The sequence below is a fragment of the Triticum urartu genome, chromosome 4 (genome assembly GCF_003073215.2).
Source record: "Triticum urartu cultivar G1812 chromosome 4, Tu2.1, whole genome shotgun sequence".
Taxonomy (NCBI): Eukaryota; Viridiplantae; Streptophyta; class Magnoliopsida; order Poales; family Poaceae; genus Triticum; species Triticum urartu.
The window spans coordinates 1,215,534-1,242,797 of NC_053025.1; the positions used below are offsets into that span (position 1 = coordinate 1,215,534).

A 27,264-nucleotide genomic window follows, 5' to 3' on the forward strand; every position below is an offset into this window, starting at 1 on the left:
TGCGAACCGTGCCTCATGGGCAAGATGACTAAAACACCATTCTCCGGTACTATGGAGAGAGCAACAGATTTGTTGGAAATCGTACATACAGATGTATGTGGTCCGATGAATATTAGGCTCGTGGCGGATATCGTTATTTTCTCACCTTCACAGATGACTTAAGCAGATATGGGTATATCTACTTAATGAAACACAAGTCTGAAACATTTGAAAAGTTCAAAGAATTTTAGAGTGAAGTTGAAAATCATCGTAACAAGAAAATAAAGTTTCTATGATCTGATCGTGGAGGAGAATATTTGAGTTACGAGTTTGGTGTACATTTGAAAAATTGTGGAATAGTTTCGCAACTCACGCCACCCGGAACACCACAGCGTAATGGTGTGTCCAAACTTCGTAATCGTACTTTACTAGATATGGTGCGATCTATGATGTCTCTTATTGATTTACCGCTATCGTTTTGGGGATACGCTCTAGAGACGACCGCATTCACGTTAAATAGGGCACCATCAAAATCCGTTGAGACGACGCCTTGTGAACTGTGGTTTGGCAAGAAACCAAAGTTGTCGTTTCTGAAAGTTTGGGGCTGCGATGCTTATGTGAAAAAGCTTCAACCTGATAAGCTCGAACCCAAATCGGAGAAATGTGTCTTCATAGGATATCCAAAGGAAACTATTGGATACACCTTCTATCACAGATCCGAAGGCAAGACTTTTGTTGCTAAATTCGGAAACTTTCTAGAGAAGGAGTTTCTCTCGAAAGAAGTGAGTGGGAGGAAAGTAGAACTTGACGAGGTAACTGTACCTGCTCCCTTACTGGAAAGTAGTACATCACAGAAAACTGTTTCAGTGACACCTACACCAGTTAGTGAAGAAGCTAATGATAATGATCATGAAACTTCAGATCAAGATACTACTGAACCTCGTAGATCAACCAAAGTGAGATCCGCGCCAGAGTGCTACGGTAATCCTGTTCTGGAAGTCATGCTACTAGATCATGATGAACCTACAAACTATGAAGAAGCGATGGTGAGCCCAGATTCCGCAAAATGGCTTGAAGCCATGAAATCTGAGATGGGATCCATGTATGAGAACAAAGTATGGACTTTGGTTGACTTGCCCGATGATCGGCAAGCGATTGAGAATAAATGGATCTTCAAGAAGAAGACTGACGCTGACGGTAATGTTACTGTCTACAAAGCTCGACTTGTCGCAAAAGGTTTTCGACAAGTTCAAGGGGTTGACTATGATGAGACCTTCTCACCCGTAGCGATGCTTAAGTCTGTCCGAATCATGTTAGCAATTGCCGCATTTTATGATTATGAAATTTGGCAAATGGATGTCAAAACTGCATTCCTGAATGGATTTCTGGAAGAAGAGTTGTATATGATGCAACCAGAAGGTTTTGTCGATTCAAAGGGAGCTAACAAAGTGTGCAAGCTCCAGCGATCCATTTATGGACTAGTGCAAGCCTCTCAGAGCTGGAATAAACGCTTTGATAGTGTGATCAAAGCATTTGGTTTTATACAGACTTTCGGAGAAGCCTGTATTTACAAGAAAGTGAGTGGGAGCTCTGTAGCATTTCTGATATTATATGTTGATGACATATTACTAATTGGAAATGATATAGAATTTCTGGATAGCATAAAGGGATACTTGAATAAGAGTTTTTCAATGAAAGACCTCGGTGAAGCTGCTTACATATTAGGCATAAAGATCTATAGAGATAGATCAAGACGCTTAATTGGACTTTCAGAAAGCACATACCTTGACAAAATTTTGAAGAAGTTCAAAATGGATCAAGCAAAGAAAGGGTTCTTGCCTGTGTTACAAGGTGTGAAGTTGAGTCAGACTCAATGCCCGACCACTGCAGAAGATAGAGAGAAAATGAAAGATGTTCCCTATGCTTCAGCCATAGCCTCTATCATGTATGCAATGCTGTGTACCAGACCTGATGTGTGCCTTGTTATAAGTTTAGCAGGGAGGTACCAAAGTAATCCAGGAATGGATCACTGGACAGCGGTCAAGAACATCCTGAAATACCTGAAAAGGACTAAGGATATGTTTCTCGTATATGGAGGTGACAAAGAGCTCATCATAAAAGGTTACATTGATGCGAGCTTTGACACTGATCCGGACGATTCTAAATCGCAAACCGGATACGTGTTTACATTAAACGGTGGAGCTGTCAGTTGGTGCAGTTCTAAACAAAGCGTCGTAGCGGGATCTACATGTGAAGCGGAGTACATAGTTGCTTCGGAAGCAGCGAACGAAGGAGTCTGGATGAAGGAGTTCATATCCGATCTAGGTGTCATACCTAGTGCATCGGGTCCAATGAAAATCTTTTGTGACAATACTGGTGCAATTGCCTTGGCAAAGGAATCCAGATTTCACAAGAGAACCAAGCACATCAAGAGACGCTTCAATTCCATCCGGGTTCTAGTCCAGGTGGGAGACATAGAGATTTGCAAGATACATACGGATCTGAATGTTGCAGATCCGTTGACTAAGCCTCTTCCACGAGCAAAACATGATCAGCACCAAGGCTCCATGGGTGTTAGAATCATTACTATGTAATCTAGATTATTGACTCTAGTGCAAGTGGGAAACTGAAGGAAATATGCCCTAGAGGCAATAATAAAGTTATTATTTATTTCCTTATATCATGATAAATGTTTATTATTCATGCTAGAATTGTATTAACCGAAAACATAATACATGTGTGAATACATAGACAAACAGAGTGTCACTAGTATGCCTCTACTTGACTAGCTCGTTAATCAAAGATGGTTATGTTTCCTAACCATGAACAAAGTGTTGTTATTTTATTAACGAGGTCACATCATTAGTTGAATGATCTGATTGACATGACCCATTCCATTAGCTTAGCACCCGATCGTTTAGTATGTTGCTATTGCTTTCTTCATGACTTATACATGTTCCTATGACTATGAGATTATGCAACTCCCATTTGCCGGAGGAACACTTTGGGTGCTACCAAACGTCACAACATAACTGGGTGATTATAAAGGAGCATTACAGGTGTCTCCAAAGGTACATGTTGGGTTGGCGTATTTCGAGATTAGAATTTGTCACTCTGATTGTCGGAGAGGTATCTCTGGGCCCTCTCGGTAATGCACATCACATAAGCCTTGCAAGCATTACAACTAATATGTTAGTTGTGAGATGATGTATTACGGAACGAGTAAAGAGACTTGCCGGTAACGAGACTGAACTAGGTATTGGATACCAATGATCGAATCTCGGGTAAGTAACATACCGATGACAAAGGGAACAACGTATGTTGTTATGCGGTCTGACCGATAAAGATCTTCGTAGAATATGTAGGAGCCAATATGGGCATCCAGGTCCCGCTATTGGTTATTGACCGGAGATGTGTCTCAGTCAGGTCTGCATTGTTCTCGAACCGTAGGGTCCGCACGCTTAACGTTACGATGACAGGTATTATGAGTTTATGCATTTTGATGTACCAAAGTTAGTTCGGAGTCCCGGATGTGATCACGGACATGACGAGGAGTCTCGAAATGGTCGAGACATAAAGATTGATATATTGGAAGCCTATGTTTGGATATCGGAAGTGTTCCGGGTGAAATCGAGATTTTACCGGAGTACCGGGAGGTTACCGGAACCCCCCAGGAGCTATATGGGCCTTAGTGGGCCGCCCAAGGTGGGCCGCGCGCCTCCCCCCTCCCCTAGTCCTATTAGGACAAGGAGAGGTGGCCGGCCCCCCTCTCTCTCTTTCCCCCTCGGGGAATCCTATTCCAACTAGGATTGGGGGGGGGGAGTCCTACTCCCGATAGGAGTAGGACTCCTCCTGCGCCCTCCTCCTGGCCGGCCGCCCCCTCCCCCTTGGATCCTTTATATACGGGGGCAGGGGGGCACCTCTAGACACACAAGTTGATCCTTGAGATCGTTCCTTAGCCGTGTGCGGTGCCCCCTGCCACCATATTCCACCTCGATCATATTGTAGCGGTGCTTAGGCGAAGCCCTGCGACGGTAGAACATCAAGATCGTCACCACGCCGTCGTGCTGACGGAACTCCTCCCCGACGCTTTGCTGGATCGGAGCCCGGGGATCGTCATCGAGCTGTACGTGTGCTAAGAACTCGGAGGTGCCGGAGTAACGGTGCTTGGATCGGTCGGATCTGGAAGACGTACGACTACTTCCTCTACGTTACGTCAACGCTTCCGCAGTCGGTCTGCGTGGGTACGTAGACAACACTCTCCCCTCTCGTTGCTATGCATCACCATGATCTTGCGTGTGCGTGGGAAATTTTTTGAAATTACTGCGTTCCCCAACACCTACACCAGTAGATGAAGACGAAGAACCCATGGAGATTCGCCCGGAAGACTACATCATCATCGACGACACCGACTCGGACCCAGATGATAGCGATGATGACTATGTTGATGAAGCCGGAGCAGATATCATGGAGTCTGTAACCGGAGAATATTTCTAGTAGACCACCTCATCAGTAGTAGTAGTCCACCATGTAAATACAGTAGTCCGAGCACTTTTGCGATGGTTAGATCGATTGTATGCCCTTGTTTGATTGAATGAAGTGAATTGTTTGCTTTTGCCTCATGTGCATATGGGTAGTGTTTTCTCTTTAGACCCCCTCTATTCTTAAACCTCATTTTTTCTAAACCCTCAGATGCCTCTGAGACATGACCCCGGATTTACCTTTCCACCGGAGCTCACCCAGTTGATTTAGCAGCAGAAACATTGATGCAGTTGCTAGTCCAGAATCAGAATCAGGGGAACAACAACAACAACCCACCACCACCACCACCTGTTGATCACTTAGCCCGTTTTCTTAGGCTGAATCCGCCGGTGTTTTCTAGTAGCACCGAGCCGATAGTAGCAGATGATTGGCTCCGCAAGACAGCTAGAGAGTTGACCACAGCAGGATGCACAAATGCGGAGAAGGTGAAGTTTGCTGCACATCAACTAGAGGGACCCACAGCATCATGGTGGGAGAATTTCACAGCCACTTTCCCTGTCGACACTGTCACGTGGGACCAGTTTCAGTAGGCTTTTCGTACTGCCCATGTTTCAGCAGGAGCTATGGCCATGAAGAAGCGTGAGTTTCGCAACTTGCGCCAAGGAGGACGGACAGTTGGCCAGTATGTGGAGGACGAGTTGAGCATGCAGTTGATGATAGCAACCTTCAACAACTACCAGGAGTTGGTAGACCATGCTCTTATGATTGAAGGCAAGCAACAACAAATTGAGAACCGCAAGAGGAAGTATGGACAAGGGAAGTACAATTCTGGAGCTCAGCAGAAGCCACGTTTTACCCCTAGATCGGGAGGACATTTTCAGCATACCCATGGAGGAGGTAGCTCGCACAATCACAACGGCACCAAGAATGGTAATGGTAATGGAGGAAGCAACGGCCAGAACCGTACCAACCCATCAACCCCAGCCAAGAAAGACCTGAGCCAAGTCACTTGTTTTTAGTGCCAGAAGACTGGACATTATGCCAATGAATGTCCTGAAGGCCAGAATGGCAATGGAAGCTCTGGGAAGAAGCCGAACCCTTTCAACAAGGGACAGGTGAACCACGTTAACGTGGAGGAGGTTGAAGAGCAGCCGGATGCCGTAATCAGTAGGTTGTTGGTTAAGTCATTTACTACACTCGTTATTTTTGATATTGGTGCATCGCATTCATACATATCAAGGGGATTTGTCGATAAGTATAACTTGCCCACTAAGGTTCTTAGAACACCTATGCTAGTAAGCTCACCAGGAGCGGAGTATATGGCCAGTCAAGGATGTTTTCAAGTGCCATTGAGTATAGGTAGGCATGTGTTTCCCTCGGATCTAATCATTTTGGACTATGGACTATGAGGTGTATTGCGACGCTTCACGTCGGGGACTTGGAGCAGTGCTTATGCAGGAAGGGAGAGTTGTTTCATATGCCTCAAGATAGCTTAAACCGCACGAATTGAATTATGCCACGCATGATTTGGAGTTAGCAGACGTAGTGCATGCATTGAAAACATGGAGACATTTCCTCATTGGAAATCATTGTGAGGTGTACACGGATCACAAGAGTTTGAAATACATTTTCACGCAGAAGGAGTTAAACCTCAGACAAAGGAGATGGTTGGAGCTCATCAAGGATTATGATATGAGATTGCATTACCATCCCGGAAAGGCTAATGTAGTAGCTGACGCATTGAGCCGTAAGAGCCATGTTAATACACTAACGACGGGAGAAATACCAAAGGAGTTAGCCGAAAATCTTCGTGAGCTATGTTTGGAAATAGTTCCGAGAGGCTATGTAGCAGCATTGGAGATTCAGTCAACTTTGATGGATAGAATCAGAGAAGCCCAGAAGACTCACAAGGAGATTGCCTCTACAAAGGAGAAAATGAGCGAAGGGAAGGCTAAAGGATTTCGTGAGTATGAGCACGACACCCTATGGTTTGAAGACCGTGTTTATGTGCCCAATGACCCGGAGATCAGGAGGTTGATTCTGCAAGAGGCACATGATTCACCGTATTCGATTCACCCAGGAAATACCAAGATGTATTTGGATTTGAAGGATATCTTCTGGTGGACCGGAATGAAGAAAGACATTGCGGAGTATGTAGCAGTTTGTGATGTATATCAGAGAGTAAAAGCAGAGCATCAGAAGCCAGCAGGATTGCTACAACCATTGCCGATACCCGAATGGAAGTGGGATAAGTTAGGCATGGATTTTATCACGGGATTACCCACGACTCGTTCAGGCTATGACTCGATTTGGGTTGTAGTCGATCGTTTGACGAAAGTAGCTCATTTCATCCCGGTAAAGACCACTTACACCAGTGCTAAGTTGGCAAAGATATACATGACCAGGATTGTATGCTTACATGGAGTTCTGAGGAGTATAGTGTTAGATAGAGGAACCCAGTTTACCTCAAAGTTCTGGAATCAGTTGCACGAAACTTTGGGAACCAGACTAGAATTCAGCACAGCTTTTCATCCACAGACAGATGGACAGACCGAGAGAGTCAATCAGATTTTGGAGGACATGCTGAGAGCTTGTGCGCTAGATTATGGATCTAGTTGGGACGAGAATTTGCCGTATGCCGAGTTCTCTTACAACAACAGCTATCAATCCAGTTTAAAGATGGCCCCTTTCGAGGCCTTGTACGGAAGAAGGTGCAGGACACCATTGTCGTGGGATGAAGTTGGAGACCGCCAGTTGTTTGGACCTGATTTGATTAAGGAGTCTGAACAGAAGGCGAAATTGATTCGTGACAGGCTCAAGGTAGCCCAGTCCAGGCAAAAGAGTTATGCAGATTCTAAACGCAAGGAGACAGTTTACGAAGTTGGAGATAGAGTTTATCTTTGAGTATCCCCACTTCGAGGAACAAAGCGCTTTGGTGTTAAGGGAAAGTTAGCGCCACGTTTTGTAGGACCATACCGAGTATTGGAACGTATGGGAGAAGTGGCCTACAAGTTGGAATTGCTTGAAGGATTGTTAGGAGTTCATGATGTGTTCCACGTTTCCCAGTTGAAGAAGTGCCATGCAGAGATGGCTGACATACCCTTGAGAGACACAGTACCACTGGAAGCAATTCAGTTGGACAATGATTTGACCTATGAGGAGAAACCGGTTAAGATTCTAGAGTATGCCAGTCGAGTCACCCACAGCAAGGTTATCAAGTTTTGCAAGGTTCAGTGGAGCCACCACACGGAGGATGAAGCCACCTGGGAGCGAGAGGAAGATTTGCTCAAGGACCACCCTCACCTATTTTCTAGCCAACCCGAATCTCGAGGGCGAGATTCATCTTAAGGGGGGTAGGTTTGTAACATCCCAAATTTTCAATTTGGAATGTTATACATTAGATCATCATTGCATATCATATTTTATTTGCTTTTGGTTTTGATCCTAGAAATTCTATGCAACTCAAGGACCCACGAAGAGAGTTGGGGATTTCGTTATTTTCATATTTGAGTTTTCTCAAATTCTAAGAATAGGATCATTTTATTTTAATTATTTTATCATCAATTATTTCTATTACAAAAATATGAGAGAGGAAATAAAATGACTTTCCCAAAATAAAGAAATATTGAGGATTTAATAATAAAATCAAATAAGATTTTATTTCGGCATTTTTCATTATTTTATTTGAATTTAGGAAAAATGTGCATTTTTCAAAATTGCATTTAGGCCCCAAATAAATGTTCACCTGGTGCGGCTTGATTTTAGAAGCCCGGGAAAATTTATTTCCGGATTTTTGGAGTCCGTTTAGTATTTCTTTTATTTGTTTTTCTGCGCGGAATAATTAAAAAAACAAAACCGACCTACAGGTCGTGTTAGGCCCGGACTCCTCCGGGGCCGGCCTTTATAAGCCGGGGCACCCGACCCCCACAGCCCATCGAGCCGCCGCCGCCGCCCAAACCCGCCGCCGCCGCCACCCGCGCCACCGCCGACGCCGACTGCCCCGCGCCGCCGCCGCCGACTGCCGGAGCCCCGCCGCCGCCGCCGGAATCTCGCCGGAGTTGCCGATAGATTTTTTTTAGATGCTGGTTTTTTTTAGAAAACCGTTCGGTTTTTCCGACAGTTTTGTCGTTTTTTTAGTTTTGGTTTTTTTAAATAGATCGGTTTTTCTGATTTATTTAATTAGCGAGCGTTCATCCGTTCGTTCTAGCGAAGCGTTCGTCGTTTTTCTTTTTGTCGGATTAAACCCGTGATTTTTCTGCTCGCGATTCCTGATCCGATTTTCGTTTTAGTATAACTTTTCGCTCGTTTATCAGAATCAGGCAATTCAAGCGCCTGGAGTTTCGTCTCGAAACCCTCTATCCGTTTAACCAACTTAAACAAGTTTTTGCCACTGTAAAAATTACCCTAGATCCAGAATAGTAAACGAAGCCTGTTTTTTTTGCCATTTGACTTTTGTTGCTTCGTCTGATTTGATTCTTTTTGCAAACCGGAGTTCTTAAGTTGAACCTTCTGGTTAGATCTCTTATTTGAGTTTACCTGTGCATTAGATGAATACTTATTGTATGCTTGTTTGTTTGTCTGCGATAGAATACCCGGAGTGCGCCGCCTGTTACTTCGAATCTCTAGGTTTCGCGGATCATCAGCAAGGCAAGTAACACTTTGATCATACCTCCTACTACCCAATTTTATTGCATTAGATCAATCCTCAAACATTAGATCTAAGTAAATTGTGGCATGAGAAGTAGTTGAGGTAGTACCTATTACCTGTTTATTATTAAACCTTTGGGAGTTACTTCTACGTTTTCCTATTGTGCCATGCTATGCTAGTAGACGTGGATTGGGTGAGTGATATCCATGACAGATGTGAGTTGGTTAATTAATGGTTTATCTAAGGTGGCAACTTAAACACACATCTGGGTGTATTGAGGTACCTGGGTATTTCAGGATTGCCTGTTTTTCTTTATGGACCGCCACCCAGGCCCAAAGGGATCATGAGATTTTTCGTACTAGAAACTTCCGTGTGCAGCCACAAGCTATTATGGGCTCTAGCATAGTTGATTAAGTCGTGCGAACTCTTACAGGGTAGACTAGCAGATGTACGGGAGAGTAGGTGTAATGGTCTATCCATCGTAAGGTGCTAGCGCTTCTGAAAGACTGTGTCTCGGTCATCCGTCTTCTCAAACACCATGTAGTGCGAGAAACCAAACGGAGGCGATCGAGTCTTGTGGGGAAAAGTGCGCAAACCTCTGCAGAGTGTATAAACTAATCATGGTTTGTCGTGTCCCTGGTTATGGACATCTTGAGTATCTAGTACTTGGATTATCATGTGAATCTCAACATGTTACTCTAAAATTTAATTTTGTTAGGTTTTGTTTAATGATGATGCTTAATTGGGATTGAGGATGCTGTCAACCATTCTCAATGTTTAACAACTACCATGATAGTTAAATAAAATGTATTCCTTTGCAGTAGGGAAAAATTGGCTTTACGCAAAACTGTAACCATAGAGCTTTCCACCAGCCAAATATGCATATAGTATAGCTGTTTCATTCCATTACTCTCTATGTGTTACCTTGCCAGCATATTCCATGTGCTGACCCATTTCGGGCTGCAACGTTAATGTTGCAGACTTTTCAGACGACGATTAAGGAGTTTTTAGGTCGTGGTTCTATACTCAGTGATGCCGTTGGAGTTGATGGACTCACTTATCTTCCAAGCCTTCCGCTGTTATCGTTGTTAGATGGCCTTAAGCCATATTTATTGTAATAAGTTCTCTATTGAGACACTTGATGTAATAAGTGTGTGATTGCTACTCTGTTATAAATCCTTCAAGTGTTGTGTGGTGTCAGCATTACTGATCCAGGGATGACACCTGAGCACAGAGATCAGACCGTTTGAGTTCTGGTCGCTACATCAGGGGAAGGTGTTTCGCTCTCCATCATCTCCGGAAGAAGATCCCCCGAAGACGAACTCTGTCGAGAAGGGCTACGATCCGGACTACAATTTATAAGCATCGGTTATTGTCTTCGGAAGTAAGGTAGGATATTTTCACTATTAAGTACTTTTTGATTACTTACAGCTCGGTAGAGGGCTGATCCCCGCGCGGACATTGTGCGGCAAGAATACCCTCCGAGACAGGACCCTCTGGCGAAGATTTCTTCTCCCGTTTGTAAACCTTAGTTTCCGGATCTTCAGAGGTAGTCCTCTTCCTTCCCTGGGGAGAGGGAATGTCAGATTCTTCCCTGGTTATCCTCCCTCGCGGAGGCGCTCATTCCCCCGGCTGGGACAAGTAGCGAGTGAGGCCCTCTTTCGGCCTCTTTATTTCCCCCTTCATCTTCCTTTGAGGGCACTTGATAAGGCGCCGGCTCGAGCATTTTGTCTAGTACCGGATTGTCCAAGCCTTCAGGAAGGGGGGCCGAACACCTGATCATCTTTGCCTTTGTTATCCAGTCCTGGTCAAAGAGCGACTTTTTAGAATGATGTCATGATAAATAAAAGGACAGCGTGTTCGGCCATGGGATTACTTACTTGGGTATCGGGGCGGTTGTAGCTCAAACCCACATCTTCGGTGGTGTCCGGAAACTCTATTTGGGGTCCGAAGAACGATTTGTACATCTCTTCGAGCGTCATGCCGAGGAAGTGCTGAATAGCTCGCGGTCCTTCCGGGTTGAATTCCCACATACGGAGGGGCCGACGTTTGCAAGGCTGGACTCGACGAACTAGCATAACTTGCATTACCATAACCAGGCTGAAGTCTCTCTCAAAGAGATCTCAAATGCGGCTCTGCAATATTGGCACATCCTTTGCTAGACCCCAGCTCAGCCCCCTACTAATCCATGACATCAGTTGCGGTGGGGGCCTGAGCGAAAGGTAGGGGCTGCAACCCACTTGGCACTTCGGGGAGCTGTGATGTAAAACCACTCCCGCTGCCACAAACTGGACACCTCTGTGAAGGAACCCTCTGGCCATGGGACACCGGCGATTTTGCTTATTAAAGCCCCTCCGCACTCTATGTGCCGCCCCTCGATCATCTTCGGCTTCACATTGAAGGTCTTGAGCCACAGGCCGAAGTGAGGGGTAATGCGAAGGAAGGCCTCACATACGACAATAAACGACGAGATGTGAAGAAGGGAATCCGGGGCCAGATAGTGGAAATCCAGCCCATAATAGAACATAAGCCCCCTAACAAAGGGATCCAGAGCGAGGCCTAGTCCTCGGAGGAAGTGAGAGATGAACACGACACTCTCGGTGGGTTCGGGAGTAGGGATAACCTGCCTCGGGCAGGCAGCCTATGCAAAATTTCGGCGGTCAGATATCTGGCCTCTCTCAGCTTCTTGATGTCCTCCTCTGTGATGGAGGAAGGCATCCACCGACCTTGAAGGTTGGATCCGGACATGGTTGAAGGTCCGAAGCGACTGACCTGAGCCTTGGGTGTTGAAACTCGAGGCGGGGGAAGGATTCGATTGAGCACGAGGGGAAAAAAAGGACAGGCCTCGCCCTCTCTATAAAGAAGGTGAATATCAAGCGTCCTCCTTGTGGCCATTTGGGACTTGCCTAAGATCTAGGAGTCATACCAACATGCACGATTGGGTTACCCACGTCCGTATTGATGAGAATCCCGTAATAAGGGGGACACGATCTCTGCTTTGACAAGACGTGTCAGAAAAACCGCCTCGCAATATGCGCAGCGCTGGTTGAGAAAAATGGTTCAAATAAAGACAGAGCCATGGCATGATGTCGTGCTGTCAAAACGTGCCAGCAGATTAGACTTGTGGAAATATTATTCTCTCTACGATGGGGTGTGGAACTTGTTTTGCAGAGCCGGACACTATCCTTGTGTTCAAAAATCTTCCATGGAGTATTTGGAGAAGAACCCGCCTTGCAATGCCGAAGACAATACTGCGCGCCAGACTCATCGTCATTGAAGCCTGGTTCAGGGGCTACTGAGGGAGTCCTAGATTAGGGGGTCTCCGGACAGCCGGACTATATCCTTCGGCCCGACTGTTGGACTATGAAGATACAAGATTGAAGACTTTGTCCCGTGTCCGGATGGGACTCTCCTTGGCGTGGAAGGCAAGCTAGGCAATACGGATATGGGGATCTCCTCCCTTGTAACCGACCTTGTGTAACCCTAACCACCTCCGGTGTCTATATAAACCGGAGGGTTTAGTCCGTAGGACAACAGACAATCATACCATAGGCTAGCTTCTAGGGTTTAGCCTCTACGATCTCGTGGTAGATCAACTCTTGTAATACTCATATCATCAAGAACAATCAAGCAGGACGTAGGGTATTACCTCCATCAAGAGGGCCCGAACCTGGGTAAACATCTTGTCCCCTGCCTCCTGTTACCATCTGCCTTAGACGCACAGTTCGGGACCCCCTACCCGAGATCCGCCGGTTTTGACACCGACAGTAGGCACCCTTGTATAAACCACACATTGGTTTTATTTAGGGTGTGTTTTATTGAGGAACCAAATGGAATGAGACGGAATGTCATGGTTCCATTTCAAAGGAATGGTTTGGTTTTATTCCTGTGTTTAGTTGAACCTAAACATGGAATAGAATGGTCTTGTCATAGTGTTTGGCTGGAGAGGTAGAATGTGGCAATTTTGATTCAAGTCAACTCTTCAATGGACATGGTGAGATTACCTCTCATAATTAGATGTTGTACAATTAAACAATACAACCTTTGCATTTTCAACAATATGCTAAAAAACTTAGCAACATTTTAATTGTAACTACAACGCAAACAATTCACATAGCACACACACACAAGTAGTAACAAAGTACAATCATAACCAATACACTCGTAGTGTTGGGATGTCACATAGTACATGTAGATGAAAAACATGGGAACACCCATGCACGCTCTGTAAGTTCTACCATGATAGCATATAAGTCGTATGATCAAACTACTAGATAGGCACAAGGAGAATTCATTAAAAATGACAATATCGATATAATAATGTCACAAGATTGCAGATATAAATTGAATCCATGCTGCAATAAAAAAATAAATCCAATTGTGAATAGCACCAGATTTCAAAATTTGTTGTGGATAATAACATTGGTAGCGTAGGCACTTCCTTATGAGAAAGTGGATGAGGAAAATCTAGGGTGGTTGGGGTTGTATTGCTTAGGCACGTTTACTTCAATTTTTCAAGATTAGCACTAGTTGGTTATGTTTACTTCAACTAATCGACTAATAGATCAATTTTTATTTAGTGCATGCATTAGTTGAGTGATATTAGCAAGTAGGGTAGTTAACTTATAATTCCTATCTTATTTACTTAATCTCGTTTATGTAAAACATAATATTGCATTTGTAGTGGCGATGAGGGGAATTTTTCGTTGGCCTGGTTTGGGTGTGGCAACCAATTCTCTTGTATTGCTTAATTATCCCTGAACTAGCTACTCGCAGGCAGTGAAAATAATCATGATATCAACTTGAGGTTTTGTTTTTTAGGAAACCATGATTTGGAGAATATATCCAATCTTCAAATGATTAGAATGGTTCCAACTACAGAAATACAGTGGCAAATAATCATGAACCCTTTACATTTCTTACAATGTTGGCACGCTACAGCTGTCATGTCACAATCACTTCAAAGTTCAACATGGAGTATGTATGCAGTGAGAACAATTAATTGAAAGGAAAATAGGCAATGGTACCAGTGTTTGAACGATAGTATGCTCCTAGCTTCAAGATTGCAGCAAAAATAATCATGAAAATCCGAGCTTCTCTTAAACATTGAGGCAATATTAGTATCTCATGTAATAATATTTCACTTCCAACTGAAATTGGAGTATATATCAAGTGAATTTTAGGGAATATATCTAACATCACCAATGGTCTAATGATTCCAACCTAAAAAACACAGTGAAAATAATCAATAACTAACTAACACACTGTTGGGGAATGTTGTAATTTCAAAAAAATTCCTACGCACACGCAAGATCATGGTGATGCATAGCAACGAGAGGGGAGAGTATCGTCTATGTACCCTCGTAGACCATAAGCGGAAGCGTTATGAGAACGCGATTGATGTAGTCGAACGTCTTCACGATCTGACCGATCCAAGTACCGAACGCACGGCACCTCCGAGTTCAGCACACGTTCAGCTCGATGACGTCCCACGAACTCCGATCCAGCAGAGCTTCATGGGAGAGTTCCGTCAACACGACGGCGTGATGACGGTGATGATGTTGCTATCGACGCAGGGCTTCGCCTAAGCACCGCTACGATATGATCAAGGTTTATTATGATGGAGGGGGCACCGCACACGGCTTGAAACAATCAACTTGTGTGTTCTAGGTGCCCCCTGCCCCCGTATATAAAGGAGCAAAGGGGGAGGCCGGCCGGCCCTCCTAGGGCGTGCCAGGAGGAGGAATCCTCCTCCTAGTAGGAGTAGGAATTCCTACTCCTACTAGGAGGAGGAAAGGAAGGGGGAAGGGGAGAAGGAAGGAGAGGGAGGAAATGAGGAAAGGGCCCCCCCCCTAGTCCAATTCGGTTTGGGCTAGGGGGGCCGCGCGCCCTGCCTCCTCTCTTCCACCACTTGGCCCATGAGGCCCAATACTTCTTCCCCGTATTCCCGTAACTCTCCGGTACTCTGAAAAATACCTGAATCACTCGGGACCTTTCCGATGTCCGAATATAGTCGTCCAATATATCGATCTTTACGTCTCGACCATTTCGAGACTCCTCGTCATGTCTCCAATCTCATCTGGGACTCCGAACTATCTTAGGTATATCAAATCACATAAACTCATAATACAGATCGTTAAGCGTGCGGACCCTATGGGTTCGAGAACTATGTAGACATGATCGATACACGTCTCCGATCAATAACCAATAGTGGAACCTGGATGTTCATATTGGCTCCTACATATTCTACGAAGATCTTTATCAGTCAAACCGCATAACAACATACGTTGTTCCCTTTGTCATCGGTATGTTACTTGCCCGAGATTCGATCGTCGGTATCTCAATACCTAGTTCAATCTCGTTACCGGCAAGTCTCTTTACTCATTCCGTAATGCATCATCCCGCAACTAACTCATTAGTCACAATGCTTGCAAGGCTTATAGTGATGTGCATTATCGAGAGGGCCTAGAGATACCTCTCCGACAATCGGAGTGACAAATCCTATTTCGATCTATGCCAACTCAATGAACACCATCGGAGACACCTGTAGAGCATCTTTATAATCACCCAGTTACGTTGTGACGTTTGGTAGCACATAAAGTGTTCTTCCGGTATTCGGGAGTTGCATAATCTCATAGTCATAGGAACATGTATAAGTCATGAAGAAAGCAATAGCAACAAACTAAACGATCATCGTGCTAAGCTAACGGATGGGTCAAGTCAATCACATCATTCTCTAATGATGTGATCCCGTTAATCAAATAACAACTCATGTCTATGGTTAGGAAACATAACCATCATTGATTCAACGAGCTAGTCAAGTAGAGGCAAACTAGTGACACTCTGTTTGTCTATGTATTCACACGTGTACTAAGTTTTTGGTTAATACAATTCTAGCATGAATAATAAACATTTATCATGATATAAGGAAATATAAATAATAACTTTATTATTGCCTCTAGGGCATATTTCCTTCACACACTGCTACAAAACCAATAGGTATTTTCCCATGTTTCTTTTAGCCTCAAAGTATTTATTAACTGGTTGTAGTGCCTCGTTGTTTCTTCACAATGGTGTGTGTCATATATGTATTAGAGTTATGTTGTAATAATGTTTGCATGTTGTATTGTTGGCATACATCATGTACATGTACTGTATGGCCTAGAACCAATGAAATGCACAAATTGCATTTGGTTCATTACGTCCTTCTTGAGATAACCATGCACATAATATTTTTATATTTTTGCCCTAATAGCATGGAGTCAATTCGCAAGCTTACAGATACATACTAGTAAGTTATACGTGCATTGCATGCACATGAGAGCAGAAAATCAAAGTGTGACAAACGATCAAGGTACTATAGTGTATAGGTAAATAAAAGAATTGAGGCACGTGCATGAAGTCCAAGATGCGGATTTAACTCTCTTGGTCCATTTCACAAAATAACAAATTATAGCCACAAAATACTCGAAAATTGCAATATATATACTACATAAACTCACGTGAAATATACCGATCACATTTTTTGTAGGAGGTGTGTATTTTAAGTACCTCGCATTGAAACTCTTAGTAGAAAATAACATGAATACCTAATGTTGCATCACAAAGATAAATGAGATTTATGAAGTACATCCGTAGCCTCAAATAGAACAAAAATTACCAAGTAAAAATGACTACCATTTTTATCAGAAATAGAACTAATATAGGTTTTAAGTTTGAAAGAGTTTAGAGCAAAGTAGAAGTTTGTTTCTGGTTCGTGCATAATGTCCATTAGGCTTAAACTCAAGCGCACAATCTTCTAGATAGTACACGTAGTAGAGTCCGATACAGTAAACATGATATACAATGGATAACACTGCTCAGATGTTCAACCTCTTTACCGTCAGATCGGCTTCATCCAACGGCCAATATTCAAGGTTATTCACTATATAGTGGTATAAAAGAACATATGCCTCAGTTTCTACATTAAGCATACTGAAGCAGTGTTGCGTCTCATACAAAATCACAGAGGGAAAGCGTACTGCTTCTTCGGTTGGTCTAGATTCATTGATAGAAAACATGCAACATGGAGTAAAATTACTCCCTCCGTTCCAAAATATAAGGTGTATTAGTTTTTCCAAAAGTCAAACATGTGCACGTTTGACCAATTGTGAGAAAAAAGTACTAAAAAATACCAAATTTGTATCATTAGATCCATCACGAAAAGTATTTTTATATTTTATTTATTTTGTATTGTAGATGTTGATATTTTATTCTATAATCTTGGTCAATTAAACATACATAAGTCTAACCTGTATGGAAACTGACGCACCTCATATTCTGGAACAGAGGGAGTACTCATGAAATAATTGTTTTTTCATCCAAGAACAAACATTGGGATTGGTTTGAAGGCAGCCTCACAAGTGTTGGAACCGCAGCCCTTTTTCACTCTCGGCTAGAGATAGAAGAAGACACAAGACATAAAAAATTTCGGACCGGCGCACGAACGTCGCCACGGGCGCACAAACGCTCCAATCCTTTTCTTTTTACAGTGGCTATATTGCTACACTCGGCTCCACACCATCTTCACGGTGACTAACAGCTGCTTAAATAACACACGGCCACACACATCAGAGCCACCCACACACTAACCAACTAGAACGCCACACGGGCCACTAACCCATGGCCTGGCTAACAAACTATGCATGCACACAACTAATTCTATGCATGTGCACATCACACGCAAAGCTAGCTACCACGCAACCGTGCCACACTGTGATCCGTATAGCCCGGCCGCGCGTATGGCATGCACTCGTACGCGCTCAACACAGCTGGACCAACTGATCCCTATGCCCACGCCTTGCATAGACCGCATATGACGCACCCGACGACGGTCGTCATCGCTGGAGCATGGCTTATTGCCAACACTCACTTTCTAAACCATGACCTTGCCGTTGCTGAAGTTGTTGCAACTCCTATCGTTGTTGTCGTCACGAGTGTGGCCCAGCCCGCGGATCCGACCTGGCGCAACGACGCCGGTCACACCGCCACGGACGACTCCGGCGACACACGTCTAGCGTCCCTCTACGCCCCGCATGTCCCGCGTGCACCCGACGTGCCCGACGCCCCAGTACGTCCCGCATGTCCCGCGCGCACCTGACGCGCCCGACGAGCCCGACCACACCAGTGCGTCCCGCCCGTCCCGCGCGCATCCGACGTGCCCGACGAGCCCGGCCGCACCAGACGCTCACCGCGTGCCGCCTCCCGTCCGCCATGGCAGCCACCAGCGACAAACGCCGGAAGGATGTAGCCGAACTCAAGCACGGACTCGAGCACAACGGCGACATACGCCTCCTCCCAACGTCAACCACACGCTCGTACGCGCGCTCGCGGTCCCGACGCGCCCGGCGCGTCCAGTGTGCACCCATAAAACGCACCGGTCGCGCCCTACTCGTCGCCGCGGCTTATTGCCCTGCACCGTCGCGGCCTCCATGCCGCCATGCAGTGCCTCCACGCCGCCACGCCGTGCTGCGCCGCCGCGCCACCACGTAGCGCCTCGGCGGCCTCCGCGGTCGCCGCACGTACGACGTCACCGCCCACCGCCTCCGCCACGCGCCATGACAGCCACCGCGCCGCCCACCTCCATGGGCCGACACACGGCCCGAAGCTCCGTTGCGCAGCTGCCGGCGAGCGCCGCCATCGCTGCCACGCCTCCGGCACGGCAAGCACGCCCAAGACACCAAGCTCATGATACCAAATGTTGGAACCGCATCCCTCTCTCACTCTCGGCTAGAGGTAGAAGAAGACACAAGACAAACTTTGTCTTGTGTCTTCTTCTACCTCTAGCCGAGAGTGAGAGAGTTAGTTTGTCTTGTGTCTTCTTCTACCTCTAGCCGAGAGTGAGAGAGGGCTGCGGTTCCAACAACAAGGCATACTTGACAATTTTCTCCGGTCCTTGTCCAACAATATGCTTATTTGAAGGGCTTGCAGGAAATCTTCCATTTGTGCAACCCACGACTCCATAAGCACCAGAGCTCCTTGATAATGATCGAATGCTTCGCATGAAAACAAATAATATTAAAAAAATTGTAAGGTCCACAAAGCGCCGACTTGGAAATATTCATGTCCGAGAGCATACGTCATAGTAGATGTCGACAGTGAAGGAGCTACGGAGGAAGAGCTGAGGGGGCGAATGACAAAATATAATTTTCTGGAGGGGCCAAAAACTGCATTTCTCTGAATTTGTGCCGCCCAAAATATAGTTTCTTCATATAAAATTGATGGGCTGGGGGGGGGGGGGGGGGGGGGGGGGGGGGGCGCATACCCCCTTCAGCAATAGCCGTAGCTCCGCCAGTGGATGGCGACCATCTCATAAAATCCTAACGTACACTGTTACAACCAAACCAGAGAGGAATAACATCTTAATTTTTTTTGGCTAGAACATACTCAAACAACACATGATTATTAGTTTCAATTTCAACGCAGTAGAGGTTGGTAGTGTCACCCACATGGCATCTCATCATCAAGTTATCTCTGGCTAAACATCTATTTCGGGCTAACAGCCGTAGGAAAATATGTTTTTTTTGGTGGGACGAAAATCTTCCGTAAGTAAGGAGCACTGCCATAGCGGATTGCACAAAAGTTAATGAATTGGTAAAAGGAACTATACAAGTATAAATACCAGATGAATGCATGTTCCAGACGAGTGTCCAGCTCATCAGTAATACTATATACGTATATACAAATTTTCAAATCCAGCCATGGCTGACATGTTCTCATCAACACAACTCCTAAAGGGAAGTTTGAGATCAATCCCATGTCACACTTTAGCCACAATACTTTTTTGTTAATTATTAATAATAGGTAAAGACCACAATGGGTGGCTAGGAACACGTGACCACACCAAACATGAGTCTAGTTCCTTTTGTTAATTTCCAAGAGAATCAACTTTAGTAGCTTATGTACTTGTCCAACAAAACCATAAAGGTTTTTTTTTCTCGGTAGATGGAGAGAGGTTATCTTTATGACCAACCAATTTCACCCCGTGTTGTCACCTCCGACAAAGTATCTTTTGGTCCACGAGGCAGGAGCCCGTCAAGCTAAGATCAAAATCCTCGATTGGAATGCCTAGCTACACCACCGCAATCATGTTTCCTACAAACCATGCCCCAATTAGCCAAGTGCTACTTGTGGCTATCATCTACATTTCCCATATTTCTCCCAAGAAAAATCTACATTTCCCATGAAAGAAATGAGACATTCGTGTACTTTTTTATATTAATGGGAAATTTCCTAAGAATGGAATTTCATCACAAAAGACGAGTAAGGAATTGAAACAATGGTAGCCTGAAGAAGAATCAGTTTTACTCCACAAAAAGTTTGCTTCTTCCTCCAACCTGCAATGCTTTTGGTAATTTTGTCTAGAGTAATGTAAAGGTGCGTCTAAATTCTAAAAATGATTTTCTAAAAAAAGAAGGATATTAAAAAGGGAAGGAGTCAATTTTACAGCAACAAATTTGAACATAAGCTCTAGATTACTAGCCATCTAATCACTTTTGTGGTGATCTAGTTTCATACCAGAAGGATTCTCAAAACATGCCAGAATTCACTTTAGGTTCCTAGCATTCTTATCCTCCTTAATGAACATAATGGTCTCATCATCATATTACAAGTAGGGAAATATATACATTTATAGCATTTCTCATGTCCCACCATTTTTGCACACCAAGAATGAGATTAGGTAGAAGGCCTCTAATAATATTATGCAAACCATCTTTTTTCTAACATTTTGCTAAAAACATCAACTATTAGATAAAAAGTAGGGTGGGTGGGGTGGGGGGGGGGGGGTCTCCTTGTTTTAAACCGGTACCAGCTACGAAATAACCATTGTTCTCCTCATTAATCATAATACGAAAAGATCCATTAGGGAGTCCAGAATCTCCCTTGCCCCGGAGCCCTCTACGAATGCAAAATTCTACCTTTCATGATAGCGGTTTGATTGGAGAAAATTAACGTATCTGCTATACCAGGGAAATTCGATAGTCATTGCTTCACCGATATCGTTCCCTAAGCTTATGGGTCTGATTCTTTTTTCCTCTTTTCCCTCGCATCAGGTTCTTTAATTAGGATCCCCACAAAAAAAGGTTCTTTAATTAGGAATCAGCAACTTACGTTGACTGAGTTAACTTGTACTTCATATGTTCCGCATCAACAACTCATGTGTTAGCTACATATTAGAGAATATGTAATAAGAACATGTTGATGTCGAGCGAGATGTATATATCGCTATCGCATTTGACCGTGGTTTTAGTATAGACGGTCACAGTAAGAGAACCATCATGCGTGCAGGCCGGCACCACAAGGATATATTCGCAACAGCAACAACAGCGGCTCGCTTTCTCTCCACTTTAAATTTGTGCCGGCCGACCTCCCAAAAGTGCTTTGTTTTCCATCCATCTTTCCATTCTCGGTCCTTCCAATTCCTGTCCTCTCATCTTCCTCCACCCTACTTTTGCTGCTCACACATGTTTCTTCAATTGTTCAAGGTTAGTAGTGCTAGCTGCAGGTCAAGTTCATTTCAATCAATTTTGGAAAAACTTTCCTTGAAACCGATCGGTCGAACGGCGGTCGATGCATGATCTTTATTTAGTGCATGCACCAGTCGAGTCCATTGATATATATATATATTCTTGAGATGTTGTTAATACCAGAGCTATGCATGCAACACGATTAGTTCCGTAGCTAGCTTGTTTGTTTAGCTTGAGATATGCTTTATGGTTGTGAAACAGAATCTTGCGTTTGTGGTGGTGGTGAGGAGAATCTTTGGCTGGCCTGCTTTGGGTGGTCGCCGCCACTCTGTTAATATTCCTTGGAACTAGCTAGCTTGCAACATACTCAGAGCAGGGCAGAGCATAGGGTGCTCCATAGCCCATACCAGCCAGCAGAAAAGGTACTGGCTAGATATATTGTTCGATCTCTCTCTCCGGCCGGCCGACCTTTGGTTGGTTGATGCAAAGTTGCCTAGCTACGCGTGCAGATTAATTATCAAGCCTCATGGTCGTCGTCGTCGGCTTATAAACATCCATTGCTGCTGGACCGTCAGACCTTCAAGTAGGAGCTAGCTCCAGTTGGTTTGCTTGCTTGATTGGCGATGAACGGTGCGGCGCTAGACAACGTGATCCGGCGGCTGCTGGAGGTGCGGCGGGGGCGGCCGGGGAAGCAGCAAGTGCAGCAGGTGCAGCTGGGCGAGGGGGAGATCCGGCAGCTCTGCGGCGCCGCCAAGGACGTCTTCATGCGCCAGCCCAACCTGCTCCAGCTCGACGCCCCCATCAAGATCGCCGGTACGCACCAGCTGCCTGCCTCCATAATCCCTAACCAAACCCCGATTACAGTATTACTTTCACTACATCATGGTGGACTTTGATCTGGTTAGTGCGTTAGTTGGTAGGAGCACCGCCAGTCCGTGTCCGTCACTACCGGCCGATAAATATGCCTTGTTTTCACTCAGAGTTTACCAAGTCTAAAACTGTGCGTCTCGTCACGTTTACCTGCCCAATGACTATGAGATCATCTCACATACTATTCATGGATGATTGATTTCACCCATTGGTACTGTTGTTTAGGTCCATTCATGTCTACTTACACCTATAATTTTGTATATTTACAAGTCGGTGCTGCTAGCCGTCTGATATAATCCTCCATATTCTCCCACCTCTGCGTGAATCTCAACCCAAAGATGAGACGGAGATAAGAATATAGAATCTCAATGGCCTAAGATTAGTAAAACAGTTTTGCTAAGTCTTAATCGGCCGAGACTTCGTTATGTCTTAATTGATGCTATCTTTCTTTGATTTTGCATGAAGATTCACACAAGAAACTTCTTTCCAGTTTTTCCTTTTTTTATATACTAATCCAGTACTCCCTCCCTCCGAAAATAAATGTTTTAGCTTTTTACTAACTTTAGTATAAAGTTGTCCTAGAGTTGAGACACTAATTTTAGAACGGAGGGAATATATCACTTGACTGAGACTTGATTAAGTCTCAGTTAACCGAAGACCTAGCCTTAGTAAAATCAGTGTTTTGTTATGTTTTATTTTACCTTTTAGCTCGGTTGTGAATTAACCGACTCATGTTGTCACGCGGCAGGTGACATCCACGGGCAGTACACGGATCTCATCCGACTCTTCGAGCTGGGCGGCTTCCCGCCGCAGCACAAGTACCTGTTCCTGGGCGACTACGTGGACCGCGGCAAGCAGAGCATCGAGACCATCTGCCTGCTGCTCGCCTACAAGCTCCGGTACCCGGAGCACTTCTTCCTCCTCCGCGGCAACCACGAGTGCGCCTCCGTCAACCGCGTCTACGGCTTCTACGACGAGTGCAAGCGCCGCTACTCCGTCCGCCTCTGGCGCCACTTCTCCGACTGCTTCAACTGCATGCCCGTCGCCGCCCTCGTCGAGTCGCGCATCCTCTGCATGCACGGCGGCCTCTCCCCGGACCTCCGCCACATCCGCGACATCGCCGGCCTCCCCAGGCCAGTCGACGTCCCCGACACCGGCCTCCTCTGCGACCTCCTCTGGTCCGACCCCGGCGGCGCCGCGGGGTGGGGGCCCAATGAGAGGGGCGTGTCGTACACGTTCGGGGCGGACGTGGTGGCGGCCTTCATGGAGAGGCACGACCTGGACCTCGTGTGCCGGGCGCACCAGGTGGTGGAGGACGGCTACGAGTTCTTCGCCGGGAGGAGGATGGTCACCGTCTTCTCCGCGCCCAACTACTGCGGCGAGTTCGACAACGCCGGCGCCCTCATGTGCGTCGACGACGACCTCACCTGCTCGTTCCAGATACTCAAGCCCGCGGACAACAGGCAGCGGCGTTTCGCCTTCGGCATGGGATCATCCGCATCTACTACTAGCAGGGGGATCCGATCACCGTGGTGCTAATAATTAATATGCATGCTTTGCTTGGTCAAAACGGATGCATGCAATAAACCCATCCATCTTTGATTTCGATCCTTGGCAATTTTGTATACCACAGTTTTTTGTATACAACAGTAAGAGTTTTCTTGCATGTATTCGCAAAAAAAAAGAGTTTTCTTGCATGCATGCATGGTGTAGCTCACATAAACAACAGGAAAAGCAAGGCTTGTATTTCATTTGGAGGCATCCGGACACTCTTTTTGTAGGGTTATATAAACTAATGTCATGCAAATTTAGTTTTGTTGGGTTTGCTTGCATCTACCCCTATACATTTGCCTTTGATATCAGTTCAGATACGATTACAATGAAGAGTGAACCGTGCCCGCACACCAAGCGTTGGACGTAGACATTTTGTCAGCTGTTGCCCTTCTTTTCTACTAAAGCAAACAAAGATGACAAAGGTTATGCTGCGACAAAAAGTATCAGCCAAGCAAGCCAAGTATCCAGTCCAACCCATGGGAAACTGAAACATGTTACCAGCGTGAATACTATGTATCCATCTCTGTGAGCAATACGAGCCAATTCTTCCGACAACTTAAAAAACAAGCCATCTCCTCCACAACTTTTCTCATAAGCTGCCTCTTATATTCACTGAGGGGACGACTTCTAAACTATATATATGTAGGGCTCGCCAACGGGAGTAACCGAGGTGGGCACTGGGCAGGCCCAGCAGTAGCATCGTTTTCACTTTTTGCGTTGTCATTGTGTGAATGTAGCACCGGTTTATGTGGTTTGTTCAATTTTCCAGGTTTCTTGTTTCTATGTTTCTTTTCTTATGTTTTTCTTTTTTCCATTTGTTTTGTCTCTCTTTGTAATGTTTTTCACAAATCCATGAAATTTTTTATATTTGTGAATGTTATTTGAATTGACAAACAATTTTCAATTCAGAAATATTTTTAATTTGTCAATATTTTATTGAATTTTGCAAACATTATTCAGTATCAAGGACCTTTCTTTAAATATTCATGAATATTTTTTAAATTCATTAATAGTTCGTTGAATCAGTGAACATTTTTCAAGTCCACAAACAGTTTTCAAATCTGAGAATATATACTTTTAAACTAAATTTCTTTTTAATCTAAGAAGAATTTTTCAAATTCATGTTTTTTTTAATTCACAAACATTTTCGAAACCCTTGAACTCATAATATCGAAATAGTTGCCCTGGGTTGGGGGAATACTCCTATGTGAGTCCAATGGCTTTATTCGTTGTTTTCCTATCTATCATTTTAGACATTTATAATTCTACCATTTTATAGGACGGAATTTAATGAATTAGGTCTATACGAACTAAAACTAGGAAGTTATAGTTTTTCTATCCATAAATGCTATTCTAGTTCAACCCCCGATTGTTTTGTTTCGGTATTACTTGAATATGGGTGTGTGACTTGTTAGATGAACACTTTATTTTAAAAAATAATAATTTTTTTATTTTGCAAACATTTTTGAATTCATGAACAATTTAAAATTTTTGGTATTTTTTGAATTCGTCAACTTGTTTTTAAATATATGAGCATTTTTAAATTCACAAAAAATATGGAAACGTTTTGAAATTCACAAGTACTGTTTGAATTCACAAATTGTTTTCAAATTCATGATTTTTTTTAAATTTTGGAATATGTTTTCAAATACATAAACATTTTAGAAGTTTAGAATTTTCTTTTCAAATTCTTGAACGGTTCAAGAATTTGCTAAAATATTTATTAATTTAATCATGAGAGAAAACCAAAAAAGGACAACCCCGCTCTAAGAAGCTTCTATAAATTCAGTAACCCGGAGGGAATAAAAAGAAAGAAAGAAGCATGCAAGGGCATCTACAATGCCAGCCGCCTGATTGGGCGCTTATGGAGGGAAAAATTAATATTATTAAATGGAAAAAAATAAGAGCGCTACTCTCCAATGCCAGGCACTAAAAATGTCAAGCAAAGGCTTGTATTTCATTTGGAGGCATCCGGACACTCTTTTTGTAGGGTTATATAAACTAATGTCATGCAAATTTAGTTTTGTTGAGTTTGCTTGCAGCTACCCCTATACATTTGCCTTTGACATCAGTTCAGATACGATTACAATGAAGAGTGAACCATGCCCGCACACCAAGCGTTGGACGTAGACATTTTTTCAGCTGTTGCCCTTCTTCCTACTAAAAAAGCAAACAAAGAGGACAAAGGTTATGCTGGGACAATTCGATTCCGGCATGCCTATGGAGCTGCGCCCACTTCCAGCTCCATGGGCTAGCCGGCGTCCTTGCTGCTCGGGCCCCGATGACAAGGATCTGCGCTTCCTTCCGGACCCTGGCTCAGCTCAGGCCTTCGGCTACCGTCGCATCCCTCATCGCCCCTCATTCTGCCCAGCCGCCCATCTCCGTGCCCCGTTTGTCCTTCCACCGCTCCATTGCTCGCACTCCAGTGGCGCCCGGTGGCAGGCGTGGCTCCCCCTTCCGTGATTTTGGCCCCGACCTATACCAGACTTCCTCTTCTCTGATCGTGTTCCGACAGCTTGGGATTGCTCGGACTATGGCCAGGGCGAAATCCCTGCATTCGATGCTGGCAGCGGTGACACTCGCGGGTGTCGTCCCCTCCTTGGAGGCGTTGTCACGGTCGGTTTTGAGCCCCTCTTCGAGCAGCGGGGGAAACCCTAGGTCCGGCTATCCGGATCGGACGGCGGCGGCGTCTCGGTGTCTTTCTCCTTCATGAAGGCGCCGCCTTGTTTTGCTTGTTGGTCGTCTTGTTGGTGGTTTGGGCTACTTCTCAGGATGGCGAGTTTAGCTGTGATTTTTTCATCTTGGGCCGAGCATCCCTTGTTTCTCTGCTCCGATCACCATGTTCGCGCCTCTTGAGTTCGTGTCATGTGTTGTATCACATCTTGTACTCGTTCGTTCTAATCTTCTTCTATCAATGAAATGATACGCAAGCTTTGCGTATTCGCGGAAAAAAGTACCAACCAAGCAAGCCAAGTATCCATTCCAACCAATGGGAAATTGAAACATGTTACCAACGTGAATCCTATGTATCCATCTCTGTGAGCAATACGAGCCAATTCTTCTGATAACTTAAAAAATAAGCCGTCTCCTCCACAATTTCTCATAAGCCGCCTTTACATTTAGATATTATTGTAGTTGAACCACCATTTTTTTGTTTCGGTATTACCGGAATATAAGTGTGTGGCTTGTTAGGCGAGCACTTATTTTTCAACTTTTGTAACATTT

At 44.6% G+C, this 27,264-nt stretch overlaps 1 protein-coding gene across 2 annotated transcripts; it reads left to right on the forward strand.

The window, feature by feature from the left end:
• The first annotated feature begins 21,487 nt into the window (after positions 1 to 21,487).
• On the forward strand, positions 21,488 to 24,313 carry LOC125550099 (serine/threonine-protein phosphatase PP1-like). Of its 2 annotated transcripts, XM_048713011.1 has the most exons (4): positions 21,488 to 21,633; positions 21,877 to 22,037; positions 22,125 to 22,428; positions 23,234 to 24,313. In XM_048713011.1, the coding sequence occupies exons 3-4, from the start codon at positions 22,239 to 22,241 to the stop codon at positions 24,022 to 24,024; spliced, it is 981 nt and encodes a 326-aa protein (XP_048568968.1). In that variant the 5' UTR covers positions 21,488 to 21,633; positions 21,877 to 22,037; positions 22,125 to 22,238; the 3' UTR covers positions 24,025 to 24,313. The 2 variants fall into 2 exon arrangements, with proteins under 2 accessions (XP_048568968.1, XP_048568967.1); XM_048713010.1 differs by having other exon boundaries at positions 21,877 to 22,428.
• The last annotated feature ends 2,951 nt before the right edge of the window (positions 24,314 to 27,264 follow it).